Source organism: Marmota monax, unplaced genomic scaffold (assembly GCF_021218885.2).
Source record: "Marmota monax isolate L192 unplaced genomic scaffold, Marmota_monax_Labrador192_F-V1.1 WCK01_AAM20220418_F8-fsc00344, whole genome shotgun sequence".
NCBI classification, from domain to species: Eukaryota; Metazoa; Chordata; class Mammalia; order Rodentia; family Sciuridae; genus Marmota; species Marmota monax.
In genome coordinates this window covers 182935-206550 of record NW_026692430.1, presented here as the reverse complement: position 1 = coordinate 206550, position 23616 = coordinate 182935, and the positions used below count along the sequence as shown (strand labels likewise).

Sequence of the window (23616 nt, the reverse complement as noted above, 5' to 3'; positions counted from 1 at the left end):
GCATCCCATGAGCAGAGCACAGGATTCCAAACACAAGATCCAGGTTCTCACCAACACTTTGTTATTTTCTGCTCTTTAAAAACCTTATAGTTGTTAATATTGATCCTCCTGGGGGTGAAGTGGTATCTCATTGTGGCTTTATTTGCACTTCCCTAAGTAAGTGATGCTAAGCATCTTTCACGTGCTCATTGGCCATTTGTGTATCTTCTTTAGAGAAATGTCTGAGGTTGAAGTCCTTTGCCTATTGTTGGTGGGATTGCCTTTCTGTTGGCAAAGCAAAGGAGTTCTCTGTGTATTCTAGATGTTAACCCCTTGAGAGAGATGGTTAGTGTATGTTTCTCGAGGGCAGAAAGCTATCTTAAGTTTCTTTTAATTCCCCCAAAGCACTTGGTGCATAGTAGGTCCCCGAGAACACCAAGGCACGCTCCAGGAGCTGCCCAGAGGTAGGGAGAGGCAAACTCACTCCAGAGGGAATATGAAACCTTTCCGAGGCAGGCCCCAGAAGGGAGGCCAGTGGAGCAAGCCTTGCTCCCAGAGTTACCCTGGGGGCGAAGAGGAGGGAACACAGTGAATCAATTGCTAGTTTTTATTAAGAAGAGAATGAGGAGGGTCCCCCCTAAACACCCCCTGAAAGAGACAGACTGACAGACCCAGGCTGTCTGAGGCTTCTGGCAGAGAGCAGTTGTAGGCAGGCAGTCAGCTGAGCATTTGAAAGAGCCTCATGTGGGAGAGAAGGCAGAGGTCCACACCACCTCTGTGCCCACACACCTGCTAAGGGGGCTGCGGAGGGACCCCTGCAGCTGCAGACCTGGGGACTTCACTCCCAGCTAGCCAGCAGGTGGACCTTGCCAATGAGCGAATCTCTGACCTCTGGACAAACACGCTATGTTGGGCTGCCCCTTTCTCCCAGGTGTGTTGATTACAGGGGTAGGAAAAGGAGGTCACGGAGATGTAAACAGGGATTGGGGTGCTGGGCCACCTCCTTCTGGGCGCGCTGTGAGGATAAGGGAGGGAAGGAGGGGAGACTGCGGGAGCCCAGCTCTGGCTGTGGGGTCTGGAGGGGAGGTCTGCCCTCTGTTGGGGGACGCTGGGCCTCCACCCTCATCAAGGCGGGCTAGGACAGGCGAGGGGTTCTACGGCTTCAGTAGAACACCTTCTCCAGATACGAATTCAGGAACATCCCAATGGGGTCCAGCTTTTCCCGGATGGCGCAGAACTTTGGAAAGGCAGGATACATTTTCTCAAAGTCCTTCCTGGTGCAGTTGTGGGCCTGTGGAGACAACCAGAAGCAGCGGGCCTTGTCCCTGGTGCCTGCAGCTCAGCAGGGCTGCAAAGCAGCCACCCCAGAGTCCCCAAGCCTGTGTGCGAAACACCCCTCCCCCAGACGCACATGCAGGTGCACTACGTAGAGACCAAACAGAAGGGAGAGGGTCCTGGAAGGCACAGCAGGAAGGGGCTACAATGCAGCCCTGGATTGCTATTCCCACTGCCAAGGGCAGCGTGCCTTAGTGGAGGGGCTGTGGTTTCAGTGCCATGGAGCGACCTCACTTTCCTGTCTGTTAAATGGGTTCACTGATGCCTGTGCCTAATCCTGCTCATAAGCTTCCTATGAGAATCAAAGCGAAAGCCTGCATTTCTCTGAAGACCGGAGAGCACAGCAGTCCTGGTGTGTTGGAACAGAGCGCAGGGAGAGGACCTGAGTGTGGGGGAGGATCAGCCGCAGCGTTTCTGATGGTTGTCCTGGAGCGCTCTGGGGGAACAGGGGGAGAGGCGCCCCCTGGTAGAAGCCACAGCTCACAGCTCTGCCCTGCTGCTCTGCCCAGGAGTCCTACCTTGGCCCAGTGGGGCCTGCCCCCGAACTTCTTCATGATGGTCTCGTAGGCTAGCCAATAGTCCAGCCGAGGCACATCCTTGCCGTAGGGCCTGGGGTGGGGGACGACAAAAGGAGGTGAGCCCTGCCCTTGCCCTGCATCCAACCCAGTCATCAGGTACCTACCTACCCAGTCTTGGCATGTGGGGTGAGGATTAAGGCTGACTCTACCCCCAGGACATGGACAGCGGCTATCCAGCGTCTCCAGAGCATTGCTTATCCCCAAAGAATTCTGAAGAGTGTATGTCCCCTTGTGTATTATTAACTGGTATCTGAAAGTCATTGTGCCACATATACAAGGGTGGTTCCATAAGATGATGCAGCTGAAATATTCCTGTCACCTAGTACCTAGACAGTGCCTTTTCTGTTCAGCTCCCTTTACATGCACAAAGCCCATTGTGTTACAATTGCCTCCTTAGCCACGTGCTGCACAGGTCTGTAACCCAGGAGCAACAGGCTGAACTATAGCCTAGGGGAGCAGTAGGCGGTACGACCTAGAATTATCTAAGTGTACCCAGTGATGCTCAAAATGACAAAAGCACCCACTGACAGTTCTTAGAACATGTCCCCATTGTTGAGTGTCGCATGATTGTATGTGTGTGTCTCCATACACATGCTCAGTGCTTTAGCTATCTTTTAACAGAACCTTGGAAGCTCAGGATACCCTGGTTCAGGTCTGGAGAACGTGCTCATATGACCTAATGGACAACCCAGTTCTCACCGCCTGGTCAACTGGCCAAGTCAGACTGACTGCCTGACAGAAAAGTCTGACTTCATTTTTAAAGATGCAGATGAACATGTTGAGATGCATTCCCCCGCCGACCTCCTCACCTCTGAATGGGAATTCACAGGTAGGGAGAAGATATAGACTAGCCACAGATGGATGGGGTGCGGGGCTCACCAGGAGTTTGCTCCTCTCTGATGTGAGCCACTGCCCCTTTAATCAGTCATCCAGAAACTCTCTGTCCTGGCTCTTTGGGATGCCCTCAGCAGCAGTGCTCTCTTGAATCATCCCCTGGACCCCCCCCCCCCCCCCGAGGCTGGGTCTTACACTGAAGAAATACACTCAGGGAGGGTGAGGGGGTAGTGTTCTCATGCAGTCAGAAGGGCAGTGATGGACGGAGGTGGAATGGGGAGGCAGAAATTTTATAATGTTTGAACTTCTACTCCCCAGGGACAGGAGCCTCTTCCTGGAGCCTGATGCCCCGCCCAGAAGGATGAAGACAGTGCAGCCCTGGGAATGTGCCTTGCAGAGCCATCAAGAGGGCACGTGCATGCACACAGGCACCTGGTGTCAAGCAGGATCCTCTCTCCTGCCAAACTGATACCCAGCCTCGGAATCTTTCTTAACCCGGCATTCCAGGCTGTCAGGATCCCTGACCAGAGTGGGCTCATGAGGTGGACTATAGCTGTCATTCCATAATATCTGCATCAGAGTTATTCCTAATTGATATTAATTCATAAGCAATATGAACATTACATTAACATAATATAGACTAGCCACATCTATGTCATCAGAGCCTACAGAGAGGAAGTATCATAAGGAATTCAGACAGAGAGACCGTCTCCAGCTGTCAGAATAAGCAGAGTCCCCCTAGAGAAGGTGGCGTCCGAGCCAGCACTGAAACACTGAGGAAGGGCACTTTCAAATCCAGGGGGACCTCCTCCCACCTGGCCCAGCCTCTCCGTGAGCCCATCACCTGTACATGATGATGTTCATGTAGCAGCTGTCCCTCTGGAAGCAGGGGCTCAGCAGGATGTCATCCCCCCGTGTGAAGCGCACCTCCACGGGGTAGTGGGCCACCACCTTGGGGTGGGCTTCCAGCATGGCCTTCAGCTCCAGGAGGGCCTCCTTGGTCTTCTCTCTGCGCTCAGTTCAGGGGGACAGAAGCCAGACCTCAGAGAGGAAGGGGCGAACCCCCAGGCTCTGCATGGTGGTGACAGGGCTCTGCTCTGGGGTGGCCCACTGGGTACAGCTGCCCCAGGACAGGCCTACCTGGGAATGGCCCAGTCCTGGACGTGCTGCTTGAAGCGACACTCGTAGGTGAAGATCTTGTGGCTGAGGTTGCTGTTCTCCTTCTTGCGGGTGAACAGCAGCCAGAAGAAGAAGCGATTGATCCAGCCCACGAGGCAAGGCAGGAAGGTGCTGGAGGGGACGGGGAGGGCACATTGGGTTCTGCTGAGGGGGCATCATAATTGTAATACCTGCATGTGTTGTGTGCCAGCTGTATGCAAGGTACTCATTCAACACTCGGGTGCCTTGGTGGCTTATTTACAGCTTGGAAATCCCTCCTGCAGCTTGTGGCTCTAAACCATTTTCAGTGGCCGCATGGCCAACCAGGTGAGGGGACTGTAACTTCATGAGGGAGGGCCTCATCACATCACCTTGGACTCCAGGAGCAAGAGGCCTGATGGTTTAAGCTCTTGAGACAAGAATCAAAACTATGTCTCAGGCAAGAAAAGCTCGATTTGGTACCAGGGATCGAATCGAATCCCTAGCCCTTTTTTAAATTTTGAGACAGGGTCTCACAAAGTTGCTGAGACTGGCTTTGAACTTGTGATCCACCTCAGCCTCCCGGGCAGCTGTGATTCCAGGTGTGCCCCACCATGCCTGGCTACGAGGAGCTTTCTTATGGTGACCGGGAGGCTCCTGTCCTGGGGTGGGGCCCCGCCCCGCCCCACCTGGCCTAGATCACCTGCTCTAGCAGCTGTGCCCTCCGGCTCTGTGGATCCCCCACCCTTGTCTCCATTCCCTTTTCTAAAACAGTCACTGTCAGCCCCTGGAAGACAGGGCTGAGGACACGGGTCCCTTGTCTTCCTGGGTAACTATGGTGATGAAAGTTCCTTGCATGCTTTCCACCAGTGCCCTCTCAGTTTGGCTTGGGGCGATGGTAGGACCTGACTTGTTGGATCCCAGAGACAGGCCTTGGTCTAGGACTCCAGTGGCAACCCTGTACCCTTCATCCATGGTTCGCCTATTAATGGCTATTCAGATTGTTCTCAGCCTCTTGCCACCTCAGACCACACGGCAATAAATGTCTTTGTCTCAAACCTCACCAGCTGGTCGGGGCAAAGGGCAGGAGGGGTTTTAATTTCAGCAGGTCATTGCTGGACTGTGGTATTCACCCTCCTTCCACACCTTGGGAAGCCTGGATTGCTGTAGAGTTAAGTGGTCAGTGGGGACCAGTTCCTTGGATGGGGTCTCCAGTCCCAAGTTCTTGTCCCTGGAAATAGAGCTAGAGCTGTCCAGGTAATTACCAAGGGAGGGCTCTGCGCTTCCTGGGCCAGGAAGGAGCTGCCACCTGGCCTTCCACTCCAGGAAACTCACTCGCCAAAACCTGTATGTACACACACAGGCAGGCCCCCACACACCAGGTCCTTTTTCCTCTTTATAAACGAGTTAAATGCTCACCATGGCTAGACTGGAAAGGAAGAACACAAAGGAAATTCCCCAGGCTGGAGCAGCATCTCGCCCAGGGCCTGTGCATCTGACCAGGTGGAGGGGAGGGAGGGGAAGCTCTCGGGTGGGCTGTGTCCTGGCTAATATTTATGTTTGCCTTTGATGGTGGGACCGCCAGGACATGCATTCCAGCCTGGTCATCCTGACACCCTGAAGCCCTGGCTCTCCTACATCATGATGAGCTCTCAGGGCTCAGGGACGTGGGAAGGTGGGGATGGTCCCATTCTGGGACAGCGCTAGGTTGTGTCCTTGAAGCTGTATAGTCTTGTGTATGTTCAGGGCTGTGAGCAGAGAGGCCAAGACAGGAAGGAAGACGGAGGAAGCAGACCTCAGGTTGGCAGCTGACAGCTGGGGCAGGGGGTGCCAGAGGGGGATAAGTCCTGGCATGGGGCCAAGGGGCAAGGTCCAGAGGCTCTTTGTGGGGACAGCCAGTGCTGGGCCTGGGGGAGCCACCAACCATGACCCTATGGGCACCGGCCAGCTCAGGGTCCTGCTGAGCTGAGCTGGCTCTAATCACCGTCTGGAGCCACTAATGATTCACTGCAGTAGGTGCTGGTGATACAGGATGAAGGAGGCCATCTGCATGGTCATGAGGAGCTGGACAGAAAGACCAAGAACTTTCAAGGAGGCAACTTTGTGATCACTAAAAAGGTGAGGAGCATGGAGGGGGACTAACTCACTGGAGTGCATAGTGAAGGTGGGAGGTTTGAGCTGTGGGTGGAGGGGTAACTGGGAACCCACCAGGTGGACAAGAGAAAGATCTCGGAGGAAGAAGAAACCCCAGGCCCAGCACTGTGGTGCACACCTGTAATCCCAGCGGCTCAGGAGGCCGAGCCAGGAGGATTGCAAGTTCAAAGCCAGCCTCGGCAATTTAGTGAGGCGCTAGGTAACTCAGTGAGACCCTGTTTCTAAATAAAATATTTTTTTTAAAAAAGGCTGGGGATATGGCTCAGTGGATAAGTGTCCCTGAGTTTAATTCCTGGTACCAAAAAGAAGAAGGAAGAAGGAGAAGAAAGGAGGAGGAGGAAGAGGAGGAGAAGGAGAAACAACCCCAGGAGCAAAGTGTGATTTCATCCCAAGGCTAACAAGGCAAGAGGGGAAACCGGTGAAGGGTGTGGACTCAGATCCGTTCCCACTTCCTGAATCAAATAAAAATTTACTACAAAGCTGCAGGAATCGAGATGGTGAAGGCTAAGGACTGACCTATAGATCAAGGGAGTAGAATTGAGAGTCTAGAAAATCACCTTGACATATTTGGTCAATTGATTTTTAACAAAAGTAGAAAGATAATTTGATGGGAAAAGAACAGCCTTTCAACAAATGGTGCTGGGACAACGAGGTATCCACAAGGAAAGAGTGAAGTTGAATCCCTACCTCAAACCATAGAGAATTATCAGAGCAACCGAAGAGCTGAAAGTCTAAACTATGAAACTCTTAGAAGAAAATCCTTATAATCTTGGGTTAGGACTTTTTTTTAGAGACAATAACACAAAACAACAACAATAAAATAATAAATTGGACTTAACGAGAATTAAAATTATTTGTGCTTCACAAAACACTATTAAAAAAGTAGAAAGACTAATCATAGAATGAGAAAAAATATTTGCAAATCATATATCTGATAAGGGACTGGATCCAGAATATATTTAAAAAACTCTTAGACTCATCAGTAACAAGTCAAATCATCCATTTTTAAAATGGGCAAAAAAATCTGAATTAGACATTTCTCCCTCCAAATGTGGTACACAAATGGCCAATAAGCACATGAAAAGATGCTGAATGCCATTATCATCAGAGAGATTGTAATGAAAACCACGATGAGATACCACCTTAAACAGGATGACTTTGTTAGGATATGGAGAAATTGGAATCTTCGTAAATTGCCAGTGAGCTTATAAATTGGTACAGTTCCTTTGGAAATCTGGCAATTTCTTAAAAAGCTAAGCATGGAATTGCCATCGGAGGCAGCAATTCCTCTACTAGGCATGTACCCAAAGAACTGAAAATGAGTCCACACACAAACTTATACATGAAAATCCCAGCAGCATTATCCAGGGGCACCCAAAAGTGGGAACAATCCAAATGCCCATCCACTGAAGAATCAGTAAACAAGATGTGGTCTAGCCCTACAGTGGAATATTATTTGTCCATAGAAGGAAAGAAATAGTGACATATACTGCAGCACAAAGAACCTTGGAAACAATGCACAAAGCAAAAGAAGCCAGTCACAAAGGTCACATACCATCTAATTTCATTACATGAAATGTGCACAATAGGCAAATTGATAGGGACAGGGAACAGTGTTTTCCAGGGTTGGGGTTGGGATGTTGGGGAATGCTGAAGGGGAGTGATAGTAATGTTCAATTAGACGGAGGGCCTGGTTATACAACACTGTGAACATACAAAGAACTGTTAAACTGCCCAGTTAGAAGGCTACACTGCATGGCTTGAGAATTTTAGTTTAATGAGGCTCCCATTTGCCTTGAGGCAGGAGGTGATATCATCTAATTTGTCTTTTGGAATGGTCAGCCTGGCTACTGGGTGGAGGGTGCAGGGTGAGGTGGGAGGAAGAAAGGAGCCGTTGTGGGGCTGTAAGGACAGTGCCCGGGTGCAGCACCAGAGAGGAGTGGATGCATTTGAGGGAGATCCAGCAGAGGGGCTAGGATGACCTGAGGACCAATAGATGACAAACGTGCTCATCCTAGATGTGCTAATCATCTGGTTCTACAGGCCCCTAAGCAGTGTCCTCTGGAGGGGAGAGTTGGGCAGACAGGAGCCAGAAGTAGGGTAAAAGTGAATGGCACCTCTCAGAGCAAAGGATAACAGCCAACACTTGGTACATCCTCCATGGGCCAAGGGTTGCTTAAGAGTTTTACCTGATCTCACTGGGGCCTTGCAACTCTGTCATGAATACTATTACCATTTCTGTTTTATGGGTGAGGAAACTGAGGCATGGAAACATTTTGCAACTTGCCCAGTCCTGCTATGTAGAACAGCAGGAATCTGAAGACAGGAAGTTGGACTCTAGATGGAGACTAATTCCTACTGTATTTTTTCATGGTCAAACCCAGGGAATGAGTCTTATGCATCAGATGCCAGACACTTCATTGCAAAGATGGACTGTACTCAGGCACCTATCACAGGGTGACACCACCCCTGGGGAATGCACACAAGACTCTGGGAGGATGAGAGGAAACTCTTCATTTGGCCTGGGAACAAGTGGAATTGCCTCCAGGAGGAGAGGAGATGTCAACATCAGAGAAGGGACAAAATGAAATTCTCCATTTTCTTATCTCCTGTCACTGGAAGGTTGACCCAGGATGAAGTATCTCCACATGGTGCCCATTATGTGTCAGTATTATGTCTCCTACTCTTAGCCATGCACCGTTAGGAAATAAATCTGCAGTCCTGGTGCCACTGGGATACTCGCTTTGTTAAAGTGACTGACAGAGGGTCAGTCCCAGGTAGACCCTGATTAAGGAGCCTGGAGATGATTTCATCAATGCCTGGGCACATCTGTTATTTATTTGTTCTTAGGTTTAGACATTTCAACTTTTTAAATACACCATGTGTTTTTTGTTTTTGTTTTAATATACTTTGGATCTATCCATCATCCATCCATCCATTCATCCATCATCCATCCATTCATTCATCCATCATCCATCATCCATCCATCATTCATCCTTCCATCATCCATCCATCCATCCATCATCCATCATCCATAATCCATCCATCATCCATCATCCATCATCCATCCATCCATCCATCCATCATCCATCATCCATCCATCTATCTATCCACTTGGCCCCTTTTCTCCTTCCCTCCACCCTCTGGCCTTGCTGCTTGCTTCCTTACACTCAGCCATACTCCCAGTTCCCTGATTGTCAGGATGGCATGAAGTATCATCCATCTATAATCCATCCTTTCATCATCCATCCATCATCCATCCATCATTAATCCTTCCATCATCCATCCATCCATCCACCATCCATTCATTCATGCATTTCTCTCCATCTCCACAGTCACCACCTCATCATAGGCATTATTTACGTGGGCTTGCAGCTTCTTCTCATATTCCCTCTTTCTCCTTCCCAGCCATCCCTCCTGGCAGCTGGATGGCTCATTTTAAAATACTTCCTCCTTCAAACTCTTCTAATGACTTCCATTGCCCTTAAGGTGATCCTAGGGCTCCCCAGGTGATTCAAATGTGCATCCAGGGATGCAAACTTCTGCCAAGACCCAGGAGACAGACACAACTTGCATGCATAAAGGTAGGGGCATTATTCTTCTGATGAGCTACATCTTTAGCAGCATATGGCAGTTGCAGAAAAAGGTTCCTTTGCATTCCTACCTGGTCCAGAGCAGGAACTCCAGTAAATAAAATCCAACAGCATAGTCCCAAAACCAGCTGGCTGAAGAAGAGGGGGGCTGGGAAGGAGAATGTGTCATCAGTTCAGTGCCAGGACTGAGCTGCCTCCTGACTTTTGGTGTCTGGGATGTGGCTGTGCAGGAAGGCAGCAGGGGTGAGAGTGGGGGGTGCAGCTGAAAGCCTTCCCTCCTAGAGGCACAGCCAGGTGCTATGCTCTAACCTTTGGTTTCATGCTTTTTTCTACAAGTGTTTATTCATTTACTTTGCACAAGGCAAAGATGTTCATCCATCTGTCCTTCCTCTGGAAAGCCCACAAGCCAGAGGTCCAGCAATCACCCTTTATGAACCTGTGCTGCCCCCAACAGGAGGGGTTGTGGCCCCCTCAAGGTTAATCTGGGTGATGGCTTTGTTTTCTGAGAAGCAGCCATTGGCCAAGGACATGGATGAGATCAAACTAGTGGTTTCTTCAACTCTATGATTGGAGGTGGGGGCAACAGATATAAGAATAGATATAAGAAAGGTTTCTGAGGTCCAGCCCAGCTGTCTAGGACTCTCACCTGTCCTACCCTGTCCTCTGCTTCATTCTCCCTACATCTAGGCTGACTCTGAACACACCCTAAGGGTCCCCCTCTGGATACACTGGGTCCCACTTGGCCCCCTTTCTCCTTCCCTCCACCCTCTGGCCCTGATGCTCGCTTCCTTACACTCAGCCATACTCCCAGCTCCCTGACCGTCAGGAAGGCATGAAGTGTCAGTCATTCTGGGGCTGGGTAGAACCCTTTCCAAGACGCTGGGCAGGGCCAGGGGCACCGCCATACCTACCTTGTTGGTGTGGTCCTGGTAGATGATGCTGACGTTCTCACTGTGTGGGAACCAGAGGAAGCGAAAGTACTCGGACTTCTTCAGATGGCTGTCCAGGTTGTCCAGGACCTAGAACAGCACGAGGAAAGGGAAGAGACTGGTGGTCACAGAAGGTGAACACTGGAAATCAGGGGCCAGATGTTGTCTCTCTCTGGCAAAAGGAAATACTTAAGATTGCCCACACATTGCCAAATGGCACAGAATGAGTCTTCAAATATGCTGGGTATTAAGATGGACCACTTACATGATGACTTCCCTAAATAGTTTAGAGGACACAAGTGACTTCTTGTGGTCCTACTTTAAGCAATTACTAGTTTGGGAGAGTTACTTATCACTCTGCTTCAAGTTCTTCATCTGTAGAACCAGGACTGTCACAAAGATTAAATGAGCTAATGGCTAGGAAGTGCCTAATGTGATACCGGGCACATATTAAGCATTAGGTAGGCATACACTACAGTTTCTAGAACAGTTACTCTTATATTGTCATTGTCATCATTGCTATCACCATTATCATTATTTCTTATCCCCTGATGCATAGTAGTTCTTTAATGAACTGCTCTGAAGTGGCTCATCATTGACACATTGAAATAATGTCACAGGTGAATCATCTTCCTGAAACCCATCAAGCAGGTATGGGTCAAGTTGTGACCAAGTATAGCTTTGGGGGTTGATCTCCAGTTGTGGGGTTGGGGGAAGAGCTCTGGTCTTGGAACAAGTTCTGGATTCAAGTCCCAAATCCCAGCGGGGAATGTAATGGTCCCCTTTTCTCAGCTCTGGTTCCTGAAACACACCTATGCAGCTTCCCACCTGGGATGATTCCATGATGGAAGGGAGACTTAGCACTAAACTAGGCACAGTGACTCTGTGGTGCTCATCCAGCACTAAGTGGTTGTTGACTGGTGGCACCTTCCCAACTCTTCCACCAGGACTTGCAAACTGTCCTGTCTGGAGAACGAGGGTCCCTGGGATCAAGGATTTCCTAGGAGCACCATCAAAGGACTTTAGTCTTGCTGTTTTGCTAGCTATTGGCATGAAGGTTTCTAGTGGGTTCTGTCCCTCAAATTTAGAGTAATAATGCTATGGGATTGTTTTTTGGGAATGAGTTGCTATGATTTCACGTGAACCAGGCTACAATGAGTGGACAATGCTGAGAATTTATTGTAAAAAGGCACAAGGACAGCTCCTTCTCAGCAGCACGTTCACAGAACTGGGCCAACATCTGACCTCACCCTACTGTCCTGTATCATGAAACAGCTGACTCTGACCCTTTCTGGGCTTGAGAATGACTGCTTCCTTTCATAGGACTCTGATCGGCACCCAACAACCTTATTGAGGTGTCTTTAGGAGAACCAGTATAGGGGGGCACAGAACTGGATCAGAGATGAGCCCCATCCAGCCAGGGTGGGAGGAGATGGAGAAAATCTTGGAAAGGGATGATCAATGGTCTTGATCAACTGACCACCCCCACTGAGTTACTTGAGCACTTCCATGTACTTCATGGATCCTGGGGGAGCAACGGATGCCTCAGACGAGATCTCTGCACTGCAGAAGGATCACCCAGCAGCAAGAAGAAGGGGATAAATGTCAAGAGGAGGGGATAACATTTGTGAGCCAATCAGGTGTGACCAGGATATCCAGCCCGGAGAGTCCAGGATTGGCTTAGACCCTGGACTCGGCATGCACCTGTCAGCAGGGTAGGTGTTGGGGACAGGAGGAGTTGGGGACTGTTTCTGCGAGGTGCAAGGGCAGTGAGGAAGGAGAAGCCACCAAGGACACTGGCTGACCCGTGAGTGGGAGGAGAGAAATCCCGCTCCCCACACCCTGGGAGGATGAGCTGGGTGGGCTCCTGTCCTCCTCGGGGACAAGGCCCAAGTGCTCTCAGCAGATGCTCCAAAGGAGGGACATAGTAATGCAGTACACAGCCCTCTGTCCCAGCAGAGGGGGACAACAGGGGACAGTTTTGCATCCAAGCGCTTCACTGGCTCACAGGATGTCAGACCTGAAAGACCTCGGGAACATCAAGTCCAACCTCACCTGTAAAACACTAAGAAACTGAGGCCCCAGATGTTTGAGGCACAGGATCAAGGTCACCCAGAGAAAGCAGCCCAGCCAGGATCAGGGGCCTGCCTCTCCCCAGAGCCCATTTCCTTCCTCTTGAGAGTTTCTGTTGTGTGATTATATGTGTGTGCACTTGTGGGTTCTGTTTTATCAGAGGGGATTGTAGTTGTTTTTTCTTAGAAGTCATCATAGTCTTTTAAAATCAAAGCCACTGGGAACTTGGAAACAATTGAAACTTATCAAATTGGGAACTTTGAAACATTGCTTAAAAGTTTCACTTTGAGTTTTCAAGAATGTCCTAAGTTACAAGTCTCCATGTGGAGGTGAGCTGCAGGCTCATGGACAGCTGTCAGCTGACGAGTGAGCATGTATACACACGTGTGCATGTGCACGTGTGTGATGGTGTGCATATTGGGGTGGGGAAGCAGCCCAAGGTGAGGCTCTAATGGAAAAGGGACTTGGCGGGAATCTCAACCCATCTCAGTAAGGCCAAAGGGGAGCATAGAGGGTGGCCTGGTGTCAAAGGACTCAGCAGCTCTGCTATCTGAAAAGGAACATGGGGTGCTCAGGCAAAAAGAAGCAATCCCTTTATCTCTGGGTCAAAATATTCAGCTTCAAAATGATTAAGTTCCAACCCAAGCCAGAGGCAGAAAATCAAATTCAAAGCCAGGTGGGGCTGAGCCCCTTTCTGACCGGGAGAGGTCACTACTGCCCATATCTTCCTTACATGCGATTTTCATTCACCCCTTAACCTGCCGGTGCTCTACTAAAGCTGTTCTCATGGAGGTCAGCAATGGCCTCCTGAGGATCACTCAGATCTGGGTATTGATCCTTGAGCCCCTGCAGCACTGGCTGTGAGGCCCCTCCAACATGGAGGCCAGCCCCTGTGGCCTTGGGAACCCGGCCCTCTCCTTCCTGTCTTCCTTCCTGTCTGATTGGGCCTAGTTTCCTTCACAATCCCTCTTCACCCTCTCATTCCCTGAGTGCTCCTGTGTCCAAGGACCTTCCCCTCTCACCCACACCCCTCTCTTGGGGTGGTCCACACTCTCACTGTCAATTGCCCAGGAGACTCCTGACCTCTGCTGCAGGTTGAGAATTGCTCCATTTCTACCCCAAATTCTTGTGTTGAAGTCCTAACCTCCAGTTCCTCAGAATGGGACTGTATTTGGGGACAGTCTAAACAGGCTATTCTTGGGTGCCCGGTTCCATGATGGTGGAGACTTCCACTGCACAGGGAATCCTGGACGTGTCCTCTTCTGGCTCTCATCTGGCTCTTGTCCCCTGGGGCAGGCCCCCTTCTTGCCCACCTGTCTGCCACCTGCTGCAGTTCCTCTGGGGTTTACTGCCCAAAGGACTCAGGCCACAGTCTCCCCAGGGCTAAAGAAAGGGGTGATGAGGTCAGACCCCATAATTCATGGGGACCATGGGGACTGTCAGTGAGATGTGGCTGACTTGCTGAAGTGTCCTCCATTTCTCTCCTGAGGCTCAGCAGTGGTGAGCAAGGGACAGTACCTCCTTCAAGGTTGAGGGGAAGGACGTCTCCTGCAGGTGGAACTGGGGCACGCACTGCAGGGTGATGGTGAGGATGACTCCCAGGCAGCCCAGGTGCACCCGCGCGGCCTGGAACACCTCTGCGTTGCTGGACTCGGAACATTCCAGAATCGCCCCATCAGCTGTCATCAGAGTCAGTGCCACCACCTGGCAGTAGGAGAAGAGTCACACTTCAGAACCCTGCTAGGCCACTGACCCCACTTTCCTGTTTGCCTCACCCAAAGGACCACATGGGACTTCCGCGCCCTGTCTCCTGTCAGACCAAGGCCTCTCAGTCTCAGAGCAGAAGGGGAGCAAGGAAAGGCAGGCTGGGTCCGGGTGGGCACAGCCCTCAGCAGCTCTCATCCCATATGTTCTGAGAATGGCTGCCTCACCCTCTGTGCCTCGCAGCCAGGAGGCAGGGAGGCTCCCTGCCCAGAGGTGCTCTGGGGGTGGACGGGGCTGCCATTGCCCAGAGCTCCGGGGAAGCTGCTTGGTTATGGTTTGGATCTTGAATGTCCTCCCAAGGTCCAGTGTTAAAGACCTGGTCACCAGAGCAGCACCGTCCAGAGGTGGGCTTTGGGGAAGGGATTGGATCATGTGTGGGTCGATCTATTTAATCCATTCAGCTTGTAGCTGAATTCACATCGGGGAGGCGGGACCTAGTGGGAGGAAGGAGGTCCCTGGTGGGGGGGGGGTTTGACCTTGTCCCTGGCCCCTTCTCTCTCTGCTTTCTGCTGCCGGGAGCTGAGTAGCTTCCCCTGCCACACCCACCTGCTGTTCTGTGTCAGCTGTGGAGCTGGCCCACATGCACGGAATCCTCTGAAACCCAGTCAAACTAGGTCTTTCCTCCTCTAGTTATTCTTGGCAGGTATTTTGGTCACAGTGACAAAAAGCTGGCTAACACAGAAGGCAAAGTAAGAGCACGTGTGTCCCTGGGTCAGGCCAGCCCTGCTGTCCCAACTCAGCCAGGTCCCAGCTACTCCTGGTCTACATGTTGGCCACGCTGGGCCTTCCCCTGCCTCAGGGACCCCTTTTCCTGAGGAACTCCACCCTCCTTCTTGGCCACACCAACCAGACACTTGGGGTTTCTGCTAGTACTTCGAACTTTGGTTAGAAATGGGTGACAGCATCTCTACCCTTGACCCCCATTTCCAGAGGGACGCTCTTTCACCACTGTTGAAGGCCTTCTCCACGCTCTGCTACCTGCTAATTTGGATGGAAATTGCTTCTGACATGTAGTTGGTGGCTCGGTGGCTCAGCATGAGAGAAAAGATACAGCCGAACTAATTCTGATTAACAGTGACCAAGGACCAGAGAGGAGAAACTGGCAGAAATGGGGCATGGTGGCATCTGTGGGAGTGAGGACATCGTGTTAATTTTTACAAAAACCAGATTCTGTCTAAGATCCAGAGCAGCAGATGAGAACTGGCCTGTGCAATGCTTCGATGGGACTTAAACACCATGAAGGGTGGACACCGTGTTTATAGATGGACTTTCATGTTCTTTCATCTCTGTTTCCTTAACTGTGAAATGGGTATAATAGCAACAACCATCTCAGAAAGTGGGGCGAGGACTCAAAGAGAGAATGTGCCATACCTGAGGATATCTGCCTAGTGTAGAGTGGACACTAAAGTTGTCAGCTGCCATAGGCCTGAGATGCAAAATCCAATAGTAAGCAACTCCCCATAGTTTCCAGATATGGCTTCCAGGGCTTCCGAAGAGAGGTGGCCGGGGAATCCTGCATGCTCTCTCAGGATGTATGCTCTCTCAGGATTGCTTTTGTTTTCTGCTCATCATTTTGTAGAAACTTGCTTGACATCAGTCCTGGACAATGGGCTGGGACTACCGCCAAATGTGTGTGTGTGTGGGGTGGCTCTCATGCTGTCCTCAGCCCCTGATACCACTGGGCTCTCCTGGGCAGTAAACCAGATTTGAGCAGGAAAAGGCAGAGTCCATGGAGGACTCTACCCACCTGCAGATCAGCCCCTCTTAAGACAGATTGTTAAGTTAAAGCTATTTACTCGGGAAGGTTGGCTCTGGACACAGCATCCTCTGAACTGCCATTTGGTGGCTGTCCATTTCTTGTGTGCTACCTAAGGGTCATTTCCCATACACCATCTCTCACTCTTCATTTTAGCTGATGATTTTCACAGCAACTTCTAGAAAAGCTGAGCAATCTACCTATGTGCACCGGCCCAGGGAGTGGTGGAGTAAGGTTTTGACTGCAGGTTTGAGCCCCAGACCTTCCCCAAGCTGGACCCTCATGAAGTTCAAGAAGTGTATTTATGGAAAGGCCAGACATCCCTGGCCACCTGGATGGGCTCTATTATGGGTCATCAGGCTGCTGTCCTGATCCCTGACCCCATTTGCTAAACTGAACACTCCCATCCCTGGAGGGCCCCTGTCTCCCTCCATCACAGAGGAGATGGGCCGAGCTCGAGGTGCGCAGACGCTGTGCCTGCCCTGCCTATGGCAGCAAGGCACCCACCTGAGTGGCCAGGATGCCGTGCTTGATCCCTGTGTTGTGGGTTCCGGATCCAATGACGCCACCTGCTGTTACATCTGACACAGCTCCCAGGCTGGACTCAGCAGGAGGGAGTAAGAGGGACACCAGAGACCAGTCAGGCTTCTCAGGACAACAGGCCCCCTGGATTGAGTGGAGGCCTTACCCACATCTACCCTTGGCCTAGGCAGCACGGCTGGCCCTGCTTCTCTCTGTGCCTCGGTTGCCTCATCTCAGTGGACTGGTGGAGGAGCCGGGGGGCCTGGTGTAGTCTGGGGGGAGGCTGCCTGCTTGGGGTCTGGGGTGTCTCCAATCCACAAGACCATTTTCCTCCATCCACCCACATCTTTCCACTGGCGATGGCACATGCTTTCACAGACTCCTCTGCAGCCAGCCTGGGAAGTCTTGTGGTTCCAAGCACACACATAGCCCAGGAGGGTGGGAGCTATGAGGAGAGAGGACGAGTGGGCCCCACCACTCTCTGCTGGGAAACCTGCGGGGGTTCCTTGGGGACTCCAGGATAAAGCTTGTATCCCTCGGCCTGGGGCTCCGGGCCCCAGAATGGGTAAGAGGAGCTCTGTGGGCACAGGGGACAGACCCATAGGGGAGCAGCACCCTTCGGGAGGCGTGTGCTGTGGGGGTGGGAATTAGAAACTCTTGCCTGGATCTCAGGGTCAAGGAAGAGGAGTGGAACAGGAGTTAAAAACAAACAAACAAACAAACAAAAAAACCCCAAAAACTAACTTCTTGGGAATTTTTTGAGACATTCGACACGAGCTTAAGGGAGAAGGAAACAAATATTTAGTGACCGTCCAAGGACAGCCAGGGCCATGGGGCTACACTGTGGCTACCCAGCAACCCAGGTAGCCTATGGTCCCATACAGAAATGGGCTGGGCCTGGGTCTCACCAGGAGAAAATGGGGGGTGGCATTTGGCCTGGCCCTGCCCCAGTTGCAAGAGGACAAAGGCCAACTTATCCTACTTTCAAGGCCACTTAACAAAGACTGGAAAACCTCCCTTCATATCTTCCTGGGGAGAGGAGATGAGCCCTGGGGGCTGCCCTGGAAGAACAGGAAGAGGATGAGAGAAACGTAAGCACTATTTAGCCTTCCCCTACCCACGCCCTACCCCCTCACTTTCCTGTCTACCCGTGTCCACGATGGCTGGGTTAGTTGGTGATATGGCTCCTTCTGAATATACCAAGGTGGGTAAATGGAGGCCCTCACAGAGGGACCCAGGGGAAGAAAGTCTCAACTTTGGCCTGGAGAGGGTGGAGATAACGGGGCTTGCCATTCTCTTGGCCTGGGATCCCTTCCTCCTTTCTTTTTCCTGATTAATATCTAGTTTATCTTTGAATCCTCCTGCAGGGACCCTGCTCTGATTCCCACCCTCTCACACATTTCCCTCCTGCCACGGCCTGACCTTGGGGCCAACTGGAGGCCTACAGTGCACTGGCCACCTGGGTGACATGGAGGCTGCCGTCTTGCACTGGGCTGGACAGTTTCTGCACCTGTCTGCCCCTGGCTGGGAGTCCTTATGTGTGGGGCTGGGCTTTGCTAGGCTTTGTGTCTCCAGGGCCTGAATGAGGTCCACACAGGGCAGACACTCCAGGACAGTTGGCACTGCTGTGACCCTGAGAGGGGCAGGAGCAGATGGTTTCCAGAGTGCAAAGGAGTTGCGATGCCCAGGCCCTATGATAAGACTGGGGCACCAAGGCCAAGTTCAGGCTTCTGTGGTGGAGTTCCAGCTGCAACAAGATTGCTACACTAATGTACCAAACAGCCGTCTCCTAATGGTTGAAATGCAGAGATTTACTCCCCTGACTGCATTTGACTTTTTTCGATGGAAACGCCGCATTTGGATGGAGGGACAAGTGAGGCCGTGGATGGGCAGGCCAGGAAGCCCTGTGGCTTGGTCCCCATGCTCCTCTGTTCCTCTGAGTGCTTATTTTGCATATCCTTGTGTTTTGATCACTAGAGTTGCTTACTGAAAATTTTCAGGCACTCTTAATGCGCCACTGTGACACCCTTAGTCAAGACTCTTTTGTAAGGTTCAACTCAACTCCTGCTGCTTTCTGTTCCCACAGAAGAGCCCCTGGACCCATAGGGGATGAAGAGACAGACATCCTGAGGGGGAAGAATGGGGATCCAGAGAAAGAAGGGCACCCTGAGAAACACTCTTCTCGAATCCCCCAGATCCTTCAATGTCTGGCCCAGGCCAGTGCAGGGGGTGGCAGGCAGCCCTGGCCCACCTGGGAATGAGGAGGGGCTCTTACTTGGACAGAGCCAGGCCGTGCTTGTCCAGCTGTGGGTGCAGGTCTGTCAGGAGGATGCCAGCCTCCACGGTTACCTGCTTCTTCTCCTTGTCCACCTGCAAGAGACCAGCAGAGCTGGGAGGCACCAGGCCCCTACCCAGCCTCACCTCAGCAGCCAGGCTCCTTGGGAACATGAATGTCTGTCCCAGCTGGTGATCAGCCTGAGCCAGCTCCTGCTGCAGGCAGCCTAAAGGGGCATGGGGCCTGAGGGTGCTGGAGCTTGGGTGGAGGAGAAGAGGCACACCCGGGGTGGCGAGTATTTTGCCCAGGCTCACACCGCAGAGCCAGAACGAGGATCCTGCCCACCTGCACAGACTGGGACAGTGGGACTTGTTTGTGTTCCTGTGCAAAGTAAACAACTAAAGAGGTCCTGCTCCCCTAGGTCCTGACTTTCCTAAATGGAGTTCAGATTCTCCATTTATCTCACCCTGGGAAGACCTAGGCAAAGGCTGAGACTGGAAGGGCAGAGACTTAGCATCTGTTTGATGCCCAACCAAGCAACAAAGGTGCTGTCGTGAGATCCCCACAGTGGCCCTGAGCAGTAGGAGAGTCTCCGCATTTTACAGGTGTGAGACTGAGATTCATGGATTTGAAGTCACTTGCCCAAGGTCACACAAACCCTGGTGGCGGAACCGAGATGAGAGTCCACATCTGTTGGACTCCAAAGCTCATGCTCCTTCCATTGACCCAGAGCACAGAGCTCAGTAAAAATAAATTGCTAGAGCTCAGTCCTCACTAATTAGCAATCAGAGTTAATTACTGCCATGGCTGATATCTTAGCCCAGATGTTTTCTAAGAGTTAGAGACTGTCAGCCTGAGCAAATGGGGAAACAGTAAGAGAAACTCAGATCCTTCTAGGGGGCTTGGAGAGGGGATTATTTGCCAAAAATTATAGGTTAGGGGTGCTGACCGAAGCAGGTGAGAAAAGAAGTTCTAACAAGGGGCAGGAGCCTGAGTTGCTGGCAGGTGCCAAGTACAGGCTCTGAACTGCATGGACAGCATCCCAGCTCAGAGCTTGTGTCAGTCTTGGGTCTGTGCCCAGCTTTGCTGCTGTTTGGCTGGCACGTCACTGACCCTCTCTGATCTTTAATTTCTCCACTTCGAAAGCTAGGTAAGTGCCACTTCAGGTCTCTCTGAATTTGTCGTTGCAAGTCTGCCTTTTGGGAATCTGATTCCCTGCTCCAGTTCTAGCAAAGTGGAGAGGAGGCTCTGGCAGGGGAGGGGAGTAGACATCTTCTCCATGGCCGAAGGGACTAGGACGACCTGACCTGAGGCGTCCTCAAATCCAGGGAGGGTTCAAGTGAGGAGTGTGTGAGAAAAGGCCAGGGATCAGGGTGTTACTCTGGGGGCTCAGGGGTGGCAAGGTGTTGAAAACTGGGGGGGAAAGGCTGAGGAGCATGTGCCCTGGGGTCTGGGTGAAGGCTGAGGCTGTCAAGCTTGGGGCCAGCAGAGGGGGAGCCCAGGGCCCCCATACCTGGAGAACCCGGTTCATTTTGCCCATGTGGATCATGAAGCCATCAGTGCAGGCAATGTCCGAGGGTGAGTGGCCACCACCCACCACTTTCACCTTCTTGTTCTGCTGCCTGGCCAGGGCCAGTACCTGCAGGGACAATACAAGAGTCAGAGAGGCAGCGGGAGAACCTGCAGGATCCTGGCCTAACCTGCAGGGGGCGCAGGCAGCCGGGAGATGCACCAGGCCTGAGGGACTTCGCCTGACTCCAGACTGCTGTGCAGGTCACACAAGAAAGAGAGTATGGGCCTGGAAGCGGTCCTGGATAGACATCCAAGGGACCGTCCCAATCTGCCACTCCGACATTCTCTCTGCTGCAGCTCAGGGCTCTCTAGAGGCAAACCCCATCATATCCTTACCAACACAAAACCTTCCAAGGGCGCCCCAGGGTCCTAAGGATAAGACACAAGCTCCTTAGCTTGACTACAAGGACCTATGGTCTGCCTCCATGCTCCAATTAGCGCTCCTCAGGGACAATATCAGTGACTGCATTTGACTTTGAACCTGCAGAGCCTACTCCAGGCCTGGCAAAAATAGGTGGCATCTAAAGATTGTTGAGTGAAGAAATAAATGGATGAATGATGTCATTTAAATGAGTCTGTTCACTGTCTTCTCCCTGCTCCAACAGCCTCCTATCTGTGCTACAGAACACTGGCCTTATGATTTATTCCACAAAGCGCTCACAGTCTTCTGAGATCAGGAAGCACAGGCTATGCTGTGCAGGGGCTGGTCTTCGCCAGCTCCTCCCCCTCCCCCCTGCTGTGCGGCATGTTGATGGCCACCGTGCTCTACAATAAAGACACCTGTTTAACTGTGTCACACCATTTTCCGGCAGGGATACCTCCTGCTTTTTGTGATTCACAGGGCAGGAGTCTGCTTAGGAACCACCATACATCCCCAGCTCCCTCTCTCTCCCTCAAATAGAGTCTTTTGCCCCTCTGATCAGTCCAAAGCCACTCTGCCTTGCCAGCATCCCTGTCCCCACCTGCAGCCACCACCCAGGACTCTATACAGATGCTCTTCCCTTCATACACTCAGTGCTCTTCCCTACTACCTGCTGATTCTTCTCAGAAATCCATGCAAGTGTGAGTGTGGATGAGACAGTGTGCATACATGTCTGTGCACCTGTGTGTGTGCATGTGTGCAGATCACAGAAGAGCACTGAGCAGCGAGTGCAGATCTGAGGTCCTTGGGACATGGCTATGCAGATTAGAGGTGGGCAGGGGCCACTGGCCAGCAGTTCTGGGTTGGGGCTGGGGTGGCATCTTAGCGAGTCCCATTTCTAGCCTCCTCTCCATTGCCAGGGCAGCAGAGCAGAGATGGATACTCACCTCTCTAACCTCTTCCACAGATGTGGGCTGATAGTACATCTCTGGGCAACAGCCATAGGTCCTTGCCCAGTTTTGGAACCGGACCCCTTTATGCCCATGAACCTGTACAAGGAAAAATGTTGTGCGTGTCTCACCAAGTAAACAGGCTTTTGAAATTCAAGCCTGATTGTGTCTCCCTTACTCCCCACCATTGTGGAGAGGGAAGCCGAGTCGCAGTGGTGGGCCCAGGCTCCTCTCTGCCCTAATCAGCTCTCAGGTCAGGGGCTGACCTAAGATCAAACATGCACTGGGAAGATCAAACATGCACTGGAAACTCTAAAATTGTGGGTCTCCATGCAGGGCCCCCTGATATTGTCTCCTTGATATCTTCTGATCTGATGGACAGCTGCATGGAAAATTCTGCCCATTCTTAGGTTTAGGGGGCTAAATGAGTTCAAGGGCAGAGCCCGAGAAGGCAGGACCCAAGGTGGTCCCTGCTCTGGGCACTTTTCTGAGGGATCCAGCAGTGCTGCAGTTGAGCAAGGCCCAGAGAAGGGACTGCAGGAGCCCTGGTGGCCAAGAGGAATGGCAGCTCCTGGCTCTCAGCTTCCCCACCAGGCTTCTCCAGCAGGGAAGGGGCACATCTGGGAGGCTCGATGGCAGAGTCTTTCTGGCCCCTAACCCACAGCACCAAGTCCTGGAGAAAAGACTCTCTTTGTTGGACACCACTGTTATAGGGCAGTGTGCTGGGATTCTTATATCTTATTTAGATATTTTTTTTTTTTTTGCGGGGGGGGGGGTACTGTGGATTGAACTCAGGGACACTTGACCACTGAGTCACATCCCCAGCCCTATTTTTTGTATTGTATTTAGAGACAGGGCCCCACTGAGTTGCGTAGAGCCACACCGTTGCTGAGGCTGGCTTTCAGCTGTCAATCCTTCTGCCCCAGCCTCCTGAGCTGCTGGGATTACAGGTGTGCACCACAGCTCCTGACTTATTTAGATCTTACATTAGTGACATGGACTAGGTGATCTTACTCCTGTTTTCAGCAGCCAAAATTGAGGCCCTGGAGGTGAGGTGACTTTCCCAGCAACCTAGTGAAGGTGCTGAGTCCAGCCCAGCCTTCCTCCCCTGCACCTCTCCCTGCACCCCAACGCCTCCCCCAGAGCCTCAAGTTTATGTCAGGAGGGTCCATAGGGCCTCCCCTGGCCCCAAATGTGGCATAATTTTGCCCTCCCACACTTGGGTCATAGTTCTAGTCTGGACACAGCACAGATGGGCTGACTGTCCACACCATGAGCACCTACCATGGCTGCGGTGGTCAGGGGCCTCAGCTGTCTCCGACCTTCTCCAGGAACAAAGCCCTGGGCAGGAGGTGCAGCAGCCTTGGTGCTGGGGCAGCTCAGGCTGGGTCCCTGCTGCTGCACACCAAGGGGCTTTGGTGAAGGCAGGGAGTGTGTGGGACGGGCTCCACCCCCAGCAGGAGTTAGGTCACCAGTACAAACAGCAGCTGGGCCCTGCCCCCTCCTGGGAGCCCCTCTCAGGCAGAAAGGAGGCAGGGCAGGGTTTAGGTAGAGGCTCTGGAAGCAGGCCAAGCTCCGACCCCAACACTAACACTAGGGATTCTGAATCCAGTCTCAAAACTGGGTCATTGGGTTGGGGGTGTAGCTCAGAACACTTACCTAGCTGCCCTGGGTTTGATCCAGCACTGAAAAACAAACAAACAAATCCCCCCCAAAACTGGGCCCTTTACACCACAGATCAGGGAGGCCGTGATGTGGGGGGCTTGTGGGGGCTTTATGGGGGGCTGCCTTGGTGCCCTGGCCT

The 23616-nt window shown here is 51.9% G+C and overlaps 1 protein-coding gene across 1 annotated transcript; it reads right to left on the bottom strand.

Annotated features, from left to right (window-relative positions):
• Nucleotides 1-572: 572 nt before the first annotated feature.
• Nucleotides 573-23399, bottom strand: LOC124091751 (L-gulonolactone oxidase). Its single transcript, XM_046442946.1, has 12 exons — nucleotides 23097-23399; nucleotides 21810-21911; nucleotides 20443-20568; nucleotides 18930-19024; nucleotides 16640-16730; nucleotides 14131-14316; nucleotides 10522-10629; nucleotides 9682-9758; nucleotides 3867-4016; nucleotides 3571-3735; nucleotides 1833-1923; nucleotides 573-1270 (listed from the first exon to the last, which is right to left on the bottom strand). Exons 1-12 carry the CDS (start codon nucleotides 23097-23099, stop codon nucleotides 1142-1144), a joined length of 1323 nt encoding a protein of 440 aa, XP_046298902.1. The 5' UTR covers nucleotides 23100-23399; the 3' UTR covers nucleotides 573-1141.
• Between the last annotated feature and the right edge of the window lie 217 nt (nucleotides 23400-23616).